General features: G+C 37.7%; 1 protein-coding gene across 1 annotated transcript in view; it reads right to left on the bottom strand.

The window, feature by feature from the left end:
• The window catches only part of LOC134205704 (leucine-rich repeat flightless-interacting protein 2), a 109,660-nt gene extending 96,360 nt beyond the window's left edge, over positions 1–13,300 (bottom strand). Inside the window, exon 1 of the mRNA XM_062681238.1 lies at positions 12,364–13,300. Coding sequence (XP_062537222.1) covers positions 12,364–12,501 — 138 coding nt within the window. The 5' untranslated portion in view covers positions 12,502–13,300. The remainder of the gene's footprint in view (positions 1–12,363) is intronic.
• Positions 13,301–16,015: the final 2,715 nt, after the last annotated feature.

Genomic DNA, 16,015 nt, shown 5'->3' with positions numbered 1-16,015 from the left:
ACGTTCGACGCCTAAAGATAGACTATGGATGATACACCGGCGATTTAGCAGATATCGTGAACTGGCGAGAAAGCACGATAAACAAAAGCGAAATCGCCACAAGTAAAGCTCTGATAATTTACGGCTATAAGAAGCTTTCAACTGTTCAACATATAAAAGCTAATGACCACTGTACACCATTGCATGTTCAGTGAATTTAATGATAACATATGTAGATCAATATTGTATGGACTGGATTCTACCATAAAAAGTCAGATTCAGGACAGTATTCCCTGTCGAATGTAACTTGTTGCTAGAAAATCGTATGTTACAATTTGTTAGGTAGGATAAGCTTAATTTTAATGAAACTACGAATAAATGAAAGCTGTTGAAAAAAAAACGCAAAATACGACCAATATTCAGATATTCAAAATGTATCTTTATGTATCTTTGTTTTTAATTATACATTAGGGTGGGTGTACCAATTGTCGCTATACATAAGAACAACTATTTTTTTTAAATAAGTAAAAGGCATGTGGGCTTTGGGCCTATGGATCCGGGTACTTGGGCCCAAGATTTTTTTATGTACAGGTTATCCGACTTGTCAATATCCCCAACTCAGCCATCTTGGATTTTTGTATGGAATTTATGCTCGTTTATTTACGTTTTGCACTGAAAATTTATGTTTCCCCCCGCGCTGGTTATTCCCATCTACTGACGAAGTCGGATAACCTGTACATAAAAAATCTTGCTTGGGCCTATGGATCCGATTCCCTGCTCACCGCACATAAAACTAATGATTTATACTGTTTGGAAGTCGTAGGTTTATGATTGATAATTTTAAAAAAGTCTCCTATTTATCTCACACAATATTCAACATTCTTCAACCATTTATTTTACTATAAAGATTTCAAACTTTCGCTCTTCGTTGCAACACCACTAAGCCGGAGTGAATCTTTCCACTTTTGCAAAACGGTATCATCAAATAAACACCTACCTGAAAATCGTCACAGTGCTCGATACAACAATTGAACCGTTTGTTTGAGAAACTGCATATGTAACATTTTTGGCCAAAATGAGATTTTTATATATTCTGAATCCTCGTCCAAAAATACGTATTCTGGCAAAAAATACGAGAAAAAAAATTTTGTTCAGGAATGTATGAACATTTTTTCGTTTGTTTGAGAAACTACATATGTCCACGTACTTTGAAGAGCAATTGTGGAGTACTGCTTACATTTTTTGCACTGAAAGTACCCCAGGGTGTTGAGTTTTGCCAAAAACTATTGATATGTATCGAAGAAATCGAATGATTCGGTGCAAGTTTGTTCAAAAACAGTTTTTTGTTGTTTTCTCGAAATAGTGTAAAATGGACTTATGCAGTTTCTCAAACAAATGATTCAATTGCTCTAAGCTGTTTATCTCCACAAAATAATGCTAAACTCACGCACTTTAATCTTTTCTATTTGTTCGTATCACTAGAACTTATATAAACATATTAGAAACATTTAAAAATGTATCCTCAAAGCGAACAAAAAATCACCTCGGCCCAAGAACTTCTAGCCGTACAGTGCTGCCAAAAGGTCAGGGGTCTCATTTTAGTATGAAAATAATCCTTCATCGTTAATAGGAAAACTGTCTAATACGGTTAAGCTTTCATGTTATTTATAATTATCTCGATTTCAAAAAGTAAAAAAACCTGATTGATCCACCTAGCGATGTTGGTGCCTTTCTCGTGCAAAAAAAAATCTGAAAAATATGAGTGAGTGTTTTTTAGCGTGTTTTGCGCATATATAATAGTATTTCGGCCATAACTTCTGATCCCATTGTCCAATCAGGCCAATTTTTAATAGCAAACAATGAGACAGGATTCCATTCAGTCGAATGGAACTTGTTGCGGAGTAATTCGGTCAATGCTAAGTTTCAAAAAGTGTGTCTACAAAATTTTGTACACATACACACATACACACACAAACAGACATCACCTCAATTCGTCGAGCTGAGTCGATTGGCATATAACACTATGGGTCTCCGAGCCTTCTATCAAAAGTTCGGTTTTGGAGTGATCATATAGCCTCTACGTATACTTAGTATCAGTGTTGGTAAAATCACTCATAAATCTCAATCAACGAGCGCTCCTGTGCGAACGAAATCATCTGCGATTTTAAAGGAATGCATCACGCTTGAATTTTTCATGCCAAAACGCATCATTTCACTCATTTGCCAAAAAATCATTTTGGTTTAAAAACGCATTTGGAATCAATTTGGGGGCAATTTAATGCTTATCATAAAAGAGTGTCTAATATTTTATGCGACAAACGTCAATTCATTGTTTTTAACGAAGGAGAACAAAAGAAAACCAACGATGATTCAAATGGATGACAACTCATCCATGAGTTTTTAGGTGCTGAGTTGGGTGCGTTTCAACTCACGCTTGATTTGAATCATCCATGAGTTTTGAGATTTTGAGTTTTTACCAACACTGCTTAGTATACGAGAAAGGCAAAAATTCAGGTTTTTGGAAGGATTTTGGATGAGTGAATATATCTTCTCAAACAAATAAAAATTATTATAAATAATACTAACTGGCATCGTGGAACGTGTATATTTTTGTTTACGTCACATTTTCTATTGTCCCGAGAAAGAGAATGAGAGTGAGATGTTGAGAGATTGAGTAAAATATTGCGTATGCCGAAGAGATTTGGGGTATGCCGGAAAAGCCATCGCTGTGACTGGAATGAGTGCTGCACAATGTCAATTCAAATAAATAAAAGCTTTTTCAAAAGGCGTTTAGCAAGAATAGCTATTTGTTAAGCAGAGGTGAACCCCATTGCAGTATTACACGACCCACAAAATTCAGTAAAAGTTGCTTCACGTGATGATAAAGAACTGATTTGGAGGGCTATACCCCATAAAAAGATTCTTTTCAGAGGCTCCAAATGCGTGGTGCACTGGTTCTGATAATACATTTAAACTTGTTTTACACTGATGTGCGAAAAAAATATGTTTCTCAACACAACATGAGCGATCTATCATCACTTCTCGGTGGGGGCTGCCCATCCGATTTTGTTTTTTTGCAATAGGACGTCGTCAAAGGTGCTATTTTTAGTAGATGTCGCAACTACATTTAAAATAAAATCGTTTTTTTAGTATGGAGGAATCGAAATTTGGGATAAAGGCTGCAAATATTACTAGTATTCTGCTTACTACCTTTGATTTTCATTTTACAGAACGATGGAATAAAATTTATTTTTATCATCTACTGGGATTAGGCCGTTTACTTCAAATGTGCTGGCGCTCTTTTGCTCAAAAGAGTTCTCTAGATCAACGGGTTCTCAACCTGGGGTACATGTACCCCTGGGGGTACCTTTGCTGGCCCCAGGGGGTACCTCGGACAAAAATGCGTAATGGCGGATGTATTAAAATTGCAATCAAAATCTATTGATAAAGTGTAATGTTTTTAATTTCATCATTTAATTTGTCTTGTACATAATATGCATGACGATCAGTAAACCAAAGCCTATTGAATCCTGTCCTCCACAACTCACTCAGTGTATGAAGGACTGTGGACAATAGATCAAAAACAAAAACGTTAAATGAACAAATTTTAAAAATTTCAATGAAATCTACCTGATCGAAACAAAATGTTGAATAATATGTTAATAATATTCTTCCTTTTATAAGGCAGTGGCAACTATATTGCCACAAACAATTTTTTTGTTTTCTATTTATTAACAAGAGCTCTACTAATTATTTCCCATGTAGTGGCTTTATTTGCTTCCTAGTAACACCCCAGATGAATTTGAGCCATAAAAAAATTGAAATGTCAATTTGAGAACAGTTTTTTAACGAACAAATCGTAAGTTTCGAGTGGAAGTAGGATTTTCAGTTATAATTCGTAAAAAAACGACAAAGATATATTTTTTCCCGTTGGTATTAATTATTTTGAATCTCCTGTGTTAGATTATTACGTGATTAGCGTGAGAAAAGCTCTGCCTTTCTGTATATTTGGTGTTTGGATTTTTGACGAGATTGTGTTTTTTCCCAAGGGTTCCCCCTTGCCCGCTTGACGGGCAGTGGCAACTATATTGCCACCAATTTTTCAATGTTTCTGAACTATTTAATGTATAACAAACATAAATTTGGGTTTAATACCATGTCAACATTGTGTCCTATTGTTGTTTTTGTTAATTTATTGTATAGATTCGTCTGCCTTATAAAGGGTTAAGAGGCTCAGAAGCTTCCTTTTAAGAAGCTTGGAAGCCTACTATCAAGATGCTTGAAAGCCTCTTTTCAAGAGACTCAGAGGACTTCTTTCAAGAGGTTCGGAAGCCTTTCAAGAGGTTGGGAAGCCTCCTTCCAAAAGGCCCGGAAACCTCCTTCAAGAGGCCCGGAAGCCTTCTTCCAGGAGGCCCGGAAGCCTCCTTCCAAGAGGCCCGGAAGCCTCCTTCCAAGAGGCTCGGAAGCCTCCTTCCAAGAGGCTCGGAAGCCTCCTTCCAAGAGGCCCGGAAGCCTCCTTCCAAGAGGCTCGGAAGCCTCCTTCCAAGAGGCTCGGAAGCCTCCTTCCAAGAGGCCCGGAAGCCTCCTTCCAAGAGGCCCGGAAGCCTCCTTCCAAGAGGCCCGGAAGCCTACTTCCAAGATGCCCGGAAGCTTCCTTTCAAGAGGCCCGGAAGCCTTCTTTCAAATGGCTCGAAAGCCTTCGTTCGAAGGCCCGAAAGGCTCCATTCAAAAGGCCTGAAAGCCTCTTTACAAAACGCCTGTAAGCCTACTTTCAAAAGGTTCGAAAGCCTCCTTTTAACAGGCTCGGAAACATTCTTTCAAGAGGCTCGGAAGCCTTCTTTCAAAAGGCTTTCAAGAGGATCGGAAATCTCATTTCAAGAGACTCGGAAGCCTCATTTCACGCGGCTCAAGTGATTCGGAAGCACCCCTTTCAAGAGGCTCGAAAGACTTCTTTCAAGAGACTCGGTAGCCTCCCTTCATATGGCTCGGAATTCATCTTACAAGAGGCTTTAAAGCGACCTATCAAGATGCTCAGAGGCCTTCTTTTAAGTGGCTCGAAAGCCGCCATTTAATAAGATCGGAAGCCTCCATTCAAGAGGCTCGGAAGGCTCCATAATAGTCATGAAAGTCCTGTAGGAAGCTTGATCTATAAACATACGGAGTGATGAAAATTTCAGCCAACTTTTGGTGGAGATGGAGGGGTTTCGAATCACCATAGAAACATATCTTCTCTTCCAAAATATCCATATGCCAGATTTGCTTCCATTTGCTTGCTTAATTCTCGAGTTATGAAGAAATTGGTGTTTTATTTGTATGGAAGCCCCCCTCCTAAAAAAGGGAGGGGTCTCGATTCATCTCAAGTTCCTTCCCCGGCCCCATAAACTTCTCCCTACAATTTTTCAAGCCGATCTGTTCAGTAGTTTCCGAGTCTATAAAGGTCAGATAGACAGAAATTCATTATTATGTATATAGATTCGAGAATATAACTCTCATTACAAAAGGCATCGTATTTTCAGAAATATCAGAGCATGCAAGCAAACCGTATATTGTTAGGTTAGGTTTTTGCCTCTATTTTATCGTTGTTCGTTATCTAAAAACATTTACAGAAATAATCATGGCAGTACGCCAAATAGATCATAGGAATGACATTACTAAAATTAAAGCTCAAAGACTTTACTTAGTTATAACAATTATTATTGTCTTTATTAACGAAGTTTTCAGCCCTAGACCTAGATTCTCTCCATTTGTTTCTCGAAGCCAGGAGTCCTTCAAGAAATCATAACTTTTTCTTCAAAACTTCCCAACCATTTTTTAGTAATCACAAATATTCTTTTATCGCATTTTCAAATCCAAATCCCAGAATTCATTCCGAATGTAATCTTTTGATTGTACTGTTTGTGTGATGACTGTTTCTTTTGTATTTTAGTAAAAATGGCTTCTCAGTCTAAATTTAGTAAAACGAGAATGTTATTTACCCAACGTTTCGACAAAGGGATTGTGTCTTCCTCAGGGGGAACAGTAAATGTTTACTAGCAGGCACCAGGTTATTAATAGAATATTCAGGATAGGGGGGTTGAGTATAAATAGCGCCATTGCCGGCGAGTACATAGATTTTTAAGTGACAGTAGTTCCGAAGGGTAAGATTTTGAAAACCTAATTCTTTAATGAAAAAAGTATTATTAAAGATATACCATCAACAGAATGTACCAATAAGAAAAAAATTTCAACCGTGACAGTTAAAGTTAGACCGAACAATAGACAAAAAACGACAATATTGTAAGTTCCACTAGACAAACATGTAAAATAATCGTTTTATTAAATTTAGACTGAGTAGCCGTTTTTACTAAAATAAAAAAAAACCCTGATTGATGCATCTTGCGGTGTTTGCCTCTCTCGTACATTAACATTAGATACAATAAAAAAAAAACCCAGATTAATCCACCTAGCGGTGATGGTGCCTTTCTCGTTTTTTTCGAGTGAGTAATTTCTACGCACTTTTGGTATAAAAAAAGTATTTTGGCCATAATTTCTGAGCCCATAGTCCGATCTGGCCAATTTTCAATAGGAAACAATGGCACTGGATTCTCGGTCGAATGCAACTTGTTGCGGCTGAGGGTAAGTGCCTACAGTGAGTGAGATTATATTTTGTAAAAAAAAATATTTTGACCATAACTCCGAATCCCATAGTCCGATTACGCCAATTTTCAATACGAAACAATGGGACAAGATTCTGCGTCGTATGCAACTTGTTGCGAGCAAATCCGTTAAAGATAAGTGCCTGAAAAATGAGTGAGAATTTTGTATGTGTTTCTTATGTAAAAAAATGAATTTTGGCCATAACTTCGAAATTCATAGTCCGTTCTGCCCAATTTTCAATACGAAACAATGGGACAAGATTCTGAATTAGTTATGAATATGAATATTAGAAGTTAGAATAAAAATCAGCTTTGAGTAAGTACCTAAAAAGTGAGTGAGAATTTTTCTTGTAAAAAAATATATTTTGGCCATAACTACGAAGCCCATAGTCCGATTAGGCCAATTTACATTACGAAACAATAGGACAAGATTCCGCGTCGAATGCAACTTGTTGCGAGCAAATCGGTTAAGGATAAGTGCCTGAAAAATGAGTGAGATTATTTTGCGCACACACATACACACACATACACACACACGTACACACAGACATCACTTCAATTCGACGAGCTGAGTCGATTGGTATATAACACTATGGGTCTCCGGGACTCCTATAAAAAGTTCGTTTTTGGAGCGAACATATAGCCTTTACGTATACTTTGTATACGAGAAAGGCAAAAATTGAGTGAAAATTTCTTAGCGTGTTTTTGGTATATAAATCGTATTTTGGCCATAACTTGTAATCCCATAGTCCAATCTGGCCAATTTTAAATAAGAAACAATGGGACAGGATTCCCTGTCGAATGTAACTTCTTGCAAACAAATCGGATCAAGATAAGTGCCTAAAAGATGAATGAGTTTTATTTTGCGCACATACATACACACACGCACACACATTAGGGTGGCTCAAATTAGTATGGGAAAAACTTTGTTCATTTTTTTGATGGGCCGCCCTCTTATTCGGTTCTATTTGATGCCCTGATGCTCTGGACAAAATTTCAGCCAAATCGGTCAACGTTTGGGTGGTGCTAAACTCGTTGGAAGTTTATATGGAAAAATGTATGCAGAAACATCCAAAAACAATAAATTGCAGCTGGACTACACAACTTACGATGAAGAACTATGAAACTCATTCAGATCTTGGAGAATTTAATACAGAATGTTATGCAGAAAACCGCGAGAAGATTAGAGTTTGCCCGGCTAAATTATTAGCATTTCTTTGCAGTGGGGTTTGAGCAAATTTCGTTTCTTTTACCTTTGAAAAGAAATAAATTCACCCCTACAACACTCCAGCCAATATCTTTGCGTAATAAACTCTAATCTTCTCGCGGTTTTCAGCATAACATTCTGTATTTTATTTTACAAGAACTGAATGAGTTTCATGGTTCTTGATCGTACATTGTACCGTCCAACTGCAAATCACTGTTTTTGGATGTTTCTGCATACATTTTTCCATATAAACTTCCAACGAGTTTAGCACTGCCCAAACGTTGACCGATTTGGCTGAAATTTTGTCCAGAGCATCAAGGCATCAAATAGAACCGAATAAGAGGGCGGCCCATCAAAAAAATTGAAAAAGTGTTTTTTGAGCCACCTTAACAGACATCATCTCAATTCGTCGAGCTGAGTCGATTGGTATATAACACTAAAGATCTCCGGACCTTTTATCACAAAATCGTTTATATAAAGCCTTTTCGTTACACCTCAGTGTACGAGAAAGGCAAAAAGTATATTATTTTTTATATATATAGGGTTCGTTACTTCATCTCATAGCTCCTATTTCCATCCCATCAAAAACGAAAAAATGGAAAGGAATTTGGTTTGTTTATTATTTTTGTGATTTTTTTTTCAGCAGTGAGCACGCATGAAGAAACGACGAATTTGGTGCCGTATTTCTTTGTTTAGTGATGAGATTGATATATGTACAGTGAGATTGAGATCGGAACCGTTCCCCTATTTTTTTATAATATTTTATCGATTCCGAGCAGAATCTCTTACGATTCCAAGTGAAGTCGCTTACGGTTACGAGTGGAATCTCTTCCGATTCCGAGTGAATTTTCTTTTAATTCCGGTTCCTCTTCCGATTCCCGTTGGATTTCCTTTTAATTCCGAGTGCAATCTCTTCCGATTCCAAGCCCATTCTCATTCAATTACGAGTGGATTCCTCCAACTTCAAGGAGAACCGATTTTGAGTTGAATATTTCGATTCCAAACCCAATATATTTCAATTCCTAATTGAATTTCTCGATTTTGAATGGGTTCTTCCGATTTCAAGTGGAATCGTTTTCGATTTTCAAACTTTCGAATCAAAATGGAATCTTTTACGATTCTGATTAGAATCCATTCCGATTACAAGAGGATTCTTTTACAGTTTCAAATGGAATCTCTTCCGATTTTGAGAAAAACATATTTCGATTCCGAATGAAATCTCATCCCATTCGGAGTAGAATATTCTCCGATTCAGAATGTAATATTCTCCTATTCAGAGGGAATCTTTTCCGATTCCGAGTGGAATATATTCCTATTCCAAGAGGATTATTTTCCAATTCAAAGTGGGATCTCTTCCAATTCAAAGTGGAATCTCTTCCGATTCCGAGTGGAATTTATTTCTATTTTGAGTGGAATCTTTTCAGATTCCGAGCGAAATCTATCCCGATTCCGAATGGAATCTCTTCCGAGTGTAGTTTTTTTCAATTCCAAGTGTAATTTTTCGATTTGGGGTAGAATCATACTATTTGGAGTGCAAACTTTCGATTCAAAATAGAATCTTCTGATTCCGAGTGCAATGTTTAGATTCCGAATGGAATCTCCGCCAGGAACGAGTGGAATCTTTTCCGATTTTGAGTGGAATCATCCGATTTCGAGTGGAATATCTTCCTCTTTGGAATAGAATTTTAATCTATACCGAATGAAATCTCTTCCAATAATTCCGATTGAAATATTTTCCGATTCAAAATGTAATCTTCTCCGATTCATAGGGAATCTTTCCCGATTCCGAGTGGATTTTTTTTTTCGATTATGAGTGGAATCTATACCGATTCCAAGAGGATTCCTTTCCAACTCCAAGTGGAATCTCATCCGATTTTGAGCGGAATCTCTACCGATTCCGAGTGGAATTTCTTTCAATTCCTGGAATTTTCTGATTCCGAGTTAAATCTCTCGATTCCCTGATTGTGAGTTGAATCCCTTCCGATATCGAACAGAATCTCTTCTGTTTTAGAGTTGAATTTACTTCGATTCCTAGTGGAATCTTTTCCTTTTCCAAACGAAAACTTCTCAGATTCCGAGTGGAATTTCTCCAAATCCCGAGTATAATATTGTCCGATTCCGAGTGGAACTTCTTCCTATTCCGAGTGGATTTTTCTATTCCAAATTGAATCTCTTCTGATTTCAAGGGAATCCATTCCATCTTCCTATTTGTAGTGAAAACTCTCGATTCAAAATGATTTCGAATGGAATCTCCTCCGATTCCAAGTTGAATCTCTTCCCGGTCAGAAGCCATGAACAGAATAACAAAACATGATATGGACTTGATTGATATAAGAGATAAAAGAACAGGCAGCAATATCAAAAATTTGCTCCAAAATATCATTTACATATCAAGATATGCAATGGACAAGAACAAACTAATGGCACATGATATTGATCACTTATTACAAATAGCATAACTTGATCTCCTGATGATATTTTAGTGCAAAGTATTGATATTGTCGACTGATTTGATATTATTGAGCTATTTTCTTCTACTCGGGTTCTGATTCGTTTCTTCTGATATCGGGTAGCCAAAATAAAAGTTCCATAAAGAATTAGAAATTTTCCATAACAAATTAGGAAATTTCCAATAAAGAAATCAGAGCAATAAATAAATATAAAAAAAACTTACAATAAAGAGCATTTAAAAAAAGAAAGTTTACATAAAAAATACCGAAACGCGATAAAATTGATGATTTTTTTCATGCAATAATAATAGCTTCTGTTTCCGAGTTTCCGGAATCTCTTCCTATTCCAAACAGAATATACTCCGATTCCGAGTGGATTTTTTTCCAATTCCGAGTAGAATCTCTTTCAATTCCGAGTTGGAAATCTTCCTATTTTGTGTGCAAACTTTTGATTTAAAATAAAATCTTCTGATTCCGAGTCGTTTGATTTCGAATTAGTATCTCCTTTGCTTCTGTGGAATCTCTCCCGATTCAGAATGGAATCTTCTCCGATTTAGAGTGGAATTTCTTCCGATTCCATACCAATTCCGAATGGATTCTTTTCCGATTCAAGTGGACCTATTTCGAATGGAATCTCTTCCGATTCCAGCAGTTTTCATTTACGATTAAAAGGGAAATCTCTTCCGATTCGGAATGGAATCTCTTCTGATTGCGAATGAAAGCTCATCCGATTCCAAGTGAATCTCCTTCGAATCCCTTCTGATATGTATCGAGTAGAATCTTCCAATATCGAATGGAATCTTTCGGTTCCCACTGCATACATGTGATTCCTAATGAAATCTATCTATTTGAAGTGCAAACCTCCGATTCAAAATGGAATCTTTTGATTCTGAACGGAATCTCCTCCAAATCGAATGAAAACTCTTCCGAATCCGAATGGAATCTTTTCCGTTTTCGAGCGGAATCTTCCAATTTCGAATCTTCCGGTTCCAAGTGGAATCCATTGCGATTACGAGCGGATTATTTCCCGATTCAAGCGGAATCTCCTCCGACTCCGATACCGAGTAGAATCTTTTTCGTTTCCGAGCTAAGTCGCTTCCGATTCTGGATACAAAATCTACCGAAATCGGAAGTGATTCCGAGCGGAATCACTTCCGATTCCGATAGGAACCTTCCGATTTCGAGCGATTTCAAAGTGGAATTTTCCTATGCTGTTTAATTGATTGTTAGAGAAGGAAAATTGAGCTTGATTGATTGCCCGTAGTTGCTACTAAATTATGACCAGATAAGCTGTTCTTGTACAGGGAATAACAGATGTTTGATTGGGACTAGCACTCATCTTCAATGTACACGTATAGGTGATCTCATTTGAAAGCGCTTGGAGCTAGGCGACACCTCTGCGCATGCCACGAGTTTATGCGCAATTTGTTGAAATTTCGAGGGACAGAGGTTGTTAACGAGCTGCGAAATGTGATAGAAGAAAGTAATTGATGGAATTTCCAATTCTAGCCAGTTATTGCTAGAATAGTCAAGTTGAAAGTATAGGATTGAAATAAACGGAATGGAAGTCCATTTCCAGTTCTAGCGATTTCTAGAACATGAGAAATATAGAGAAAGATACGAAGTAGGATAATGGAATGGACCTGGTATTGAACCCACGACCTCCTGCGTATGAGGCCGAAGCGGTAACGATTTGACTACCAAGCCCGTTTTTAGAATGTTAGATAAGGAAAACTCACTGGATTTTTTTTTTTAATCTTTTCGCAACCTTATTTGTAAGAAAAATTGCTTGCAGTCATGTTTTCTTAATTATACCTTTGACATTTGAAAAAAATAAAACCTTTTCCATCATACAAACAAATATGCAATCGTTCTCCAGACGCATCACGCTTGATAAAAAAATGCAACGATTCGCATGCTGTCGTCGACATCAAGTAAAAATCATCTATTTTTAGACACCCTCCTTTCTCAAACCGTTGGAACTCAATTACGGTTGCATCGCACTACTTTTCATATTATGTAGCTCCGCAGACGGATTTGATCGGGGAAAACGAACTCAACCACGCGACAAAACTACTGCATGAGTACTTACACATTTCCACGTGCCTTTGACGGCCAGCCCTTTCTGGAAGCTGGCTTGGATCTCCAGACAATCGCTAAGCGACGGTCCCCACTGCTTCACGACGAACTTGCCCACGACGAGAGGGCTCTGAACCTTAAGCTGCACCATACTATTCGGTCTGTTATCCTTTTTGGTTGATTTGGCACGAGTCCGACAACCGCACTACTGATGCGCCAGACTATTCTGATGATTTCAATGACGTTGATGACGCAAATTGCAGACACTGATTATCTATCTCCACCGGTGGAGAAGGATGAGACTAGACGAGCGACCACGGTTGTTTGGCACCTACTGATTTGTCATGTATCGATAGCTGTAGTGTATAAATCTAAAATCGGTTCAAAACTTTGAAGAAGTTGATTGACACCTACTAAATGGTCCTATACAGCTGTATTGTGCACTATTTGCGTTAAACTACACATAGATCTATATCTAAAAGCTGCACAAGAAGAGGTAAATGACCGACACGAACAAGCGACGAAATTTATGGTGGTGTTTCGTCCGAACAGTCGGCTGTTCTTGATTTGTACACACGTATTAAATCTGGGTTATTAAGTCTTTTATTCTCTCACCATATGAGTTGCGATTAAATCCACGATCGAAACACAACTTCAAATCGCGGAATATGTACAGATTTGAACCAAACAATTTAAAATAAAACTAATAAAATTTCACTAATCACGGAGACGTTGTCAAGCGCGTCTATGTACAAAAGGAATCTTCACTACCATCATCTCATAACGACACGAATCCTTCATCGCTTCATGAACAAAATTATTACACAACTGCCGGTACGCATCCGATCTCACACATTTCCTGTCTATCCTGAACAGGAATTCACACTCCAAGGTCGTTGTCTAACATCCAGCTCGGGCTGAACCGCAACAAACCGCGACAGAACAGGAAAACACGCAACCCAACCGAAGTGTTCGGCAGCTGACGGAAAACTAATACCCCGGTACGGCTTTCGGTTCGCGACATCTACTTCTTTGAGAGCTGGCAATGCCACGGAACGGTCGCCCTAGCGGCTAGGGACCAGGATTCATCTGCGAAGGGGGACGCATCGAGTCGTCATTCTCGCCGCCGTCAGCAGTCAGTAGCTGCAGCAGCATCATCTACTGTTGGAAGCGGGGGTTTTCATACGTTACTTCTGGGGGAACACTATCCCCAGCGTAAATATTAACATCGTTCCACGATTATAAAATAGGAATGACTACACGTAAAAATATAACCTTATATGTTATGGCAAAAAACCATTTGAAAATACTTCTACACTTCATTATGCCACCTAATGAATGATCCCATATCAAAAAGCTAATAACATTCATATGTTAATGAAAAGTATAAGTTTCCGAATGTATGTGACTAATGCGATGTATAAGTTTTTTCTTATACATGTCATTAAGCGCCTGCTTTGGCAAAAAAGTATTAGAAATATTAATAATAAACAACATTATTTTTTTACGTGTATAAGTAATAGGATTACAGCGCCTTGAATCAAGTTCACATAAATACCCATATCAGTCACAACCGTGATTTACGTGAAATTAATATCCATCATAGGCTTAGATTAGTCCAAACAAGGCTTTGTTTACTTTGACTTTTAAGCCCTAATTATATATTGTAGAAGATATCATATCTATGTGGATCCATTAGTCGAAGACAACCTGATTCACATTATTCACATATATTTCATTAACGTATTCACATTATAGACTATATCAGTTTTTGTCAATTCCTTGAATCAGAATGAGTCCGTGGCTCGACGGTACATAAAGCATAGTAGTTCTACAACGTAGAAAAAGCTTGACGTCTAACATATGAACCCCCGTGATGGCGAGCACAGCCGTACGTTCCGCACGAGCCATGCCACTGCATACCTATGGATAGGTATGTCCTGTCCCGATGATGTGTCGGCATTCACAGATTTATCTCGGTCGGAAATGAGCATACAAGCGAGCGGAGAGAAACACGGAGAGGATGGCCAAGATTTGAATCTCAGTGCTTCGACCCATCATCGTCGCAACCGGAGTTGTCGTCATCATCATTGACAGTGTGCGGGTGTCCGTCGCACCATCATGCGGCTGGGATGGAAAAACGAGACCCTGCCGGTTGTTGATTTTCCCTGACTGCATACATTGTTTGGGATTGGGGTGAGACAGACAAGGTACGGGAAACAAATGTCTCGCATTTCCATCCATTTATTTGATGGTTGGTTTAAAGGAAATTTAAATACAGCTTCTATCTCTACAGTAAAGTTTATGCCAAGTATATAAAATTTAAAGAAGTAGATGACTATTAGGGGTCTTTATAGTATAATACATTCAAAATTAGGGATATTAGTAAAAAAAGGCCAGGTTAACCCAACTAGCGTTGGTGGTGCCTTTTTCACACATCATTAAAAAAAAGGAAAACCACATTAGAGAGGACAAAACAAGGATAGATTCCAGTATTTTCATTAATATAAACATCACCTTATTTCGTCGTACTGAGTCGATTGGTATAAAACACTATGGGTCTCCAAGCCTTCTATCAAAAGTTCGGATATGGAGCAGTTCTATAGCCTTTCCGTATACTTAGTATACGAGAAAGGCAAAGCATAAAAAATCATATAAATTAAATTTCCATTATTTCACATTTGTTTGCGTTCATTTATATGCCTTTCGGCTTTTTCCACGATTAGAGCACATCATTAGAAGTTTATAGCCTCTACGTACAGTAAGACTAAACATTTACAATTTTTTTGATAGCCGTCCGGATAAAAATGTATAATTGGATCAATAGTATAAACAATTGATTTACCATATAATGTACAGTATACAAACAGTTATATTGTTTTTTGATGGTTGTACTTATCGTATCCATACTGTGGATATACAGTCGCCTCTCCACATCTCGATATTGAAGGGACCATCGAGATAGGGAGAGATCGAGGAATGGAAGGAGAATTGAAATGTGTACTAGATCCAAAAAAGCTCGTTGCCATGAAAAACGACCACGAAACAAATGTCATTTCCTGTTGTTGATGTGATTGTTATTGTCCAAAGATGGTCTAGTAGCCTAAAAAATTGAACATATCGACATAAGGAGAGTAAATCCAGGACAAAATATGATCAGAACACATCGAGATATAGAGATATCGAGATAGGGAGGTTATCGAGATGTAGAGAGCCCAAATGTATGTAGATTGAAGGGACTGAGCAAACCATCGATATAGGGAGAAATATCGAGATATAGAACATCGAGATGTAGAGAGTCGACTGTAATATGTGAACATATTCGTTTAAAACAGAAGATTTCATCATTATTTAATCACTTTTGAAAAAAAAATCTTTAAATTGTATATTAACAATATAAAAATCAGGATAAAAATATTTGACTCCTAGCGCCAGATACAATATGCATTATTTTTCATTAAATTTCATTGTTGAACGATTTTATTTATTTATTACTAGCAGACCCGACGAACTTTGTTTCGCATAAAATTGATTTATTCTCTGATTAATTCTCGAGTTATGCAGAAATTGTTGCTTCATTTGAATTGGAGCCCCCCTTTTTTACGCGGGGAGGGGTCTAACCATCTTAAGAACCTTCCCCGGCCCAAAAAAACCTCTGCGTACAA

The sequence above is a fragment of the Armigeres subalbatus genome, chromosome 1, assembly GCF_024139115.2.
Source record: "Armigeres subalbatus isolate Guangzhou_Male chromosome 1, GZ_Asu_2, whole genome shotgun sequence".
NCBI classification, from domain to species: domain Eukaryota; kingdom Metazoa; phylum Arthropoda; class Insecta; order Diptera; family Culicidae; genus Armigeres; species Armigeres subalbatus.
This window is presented reverse-complemented; position numbering and strand designations above follow the sequence as displayed.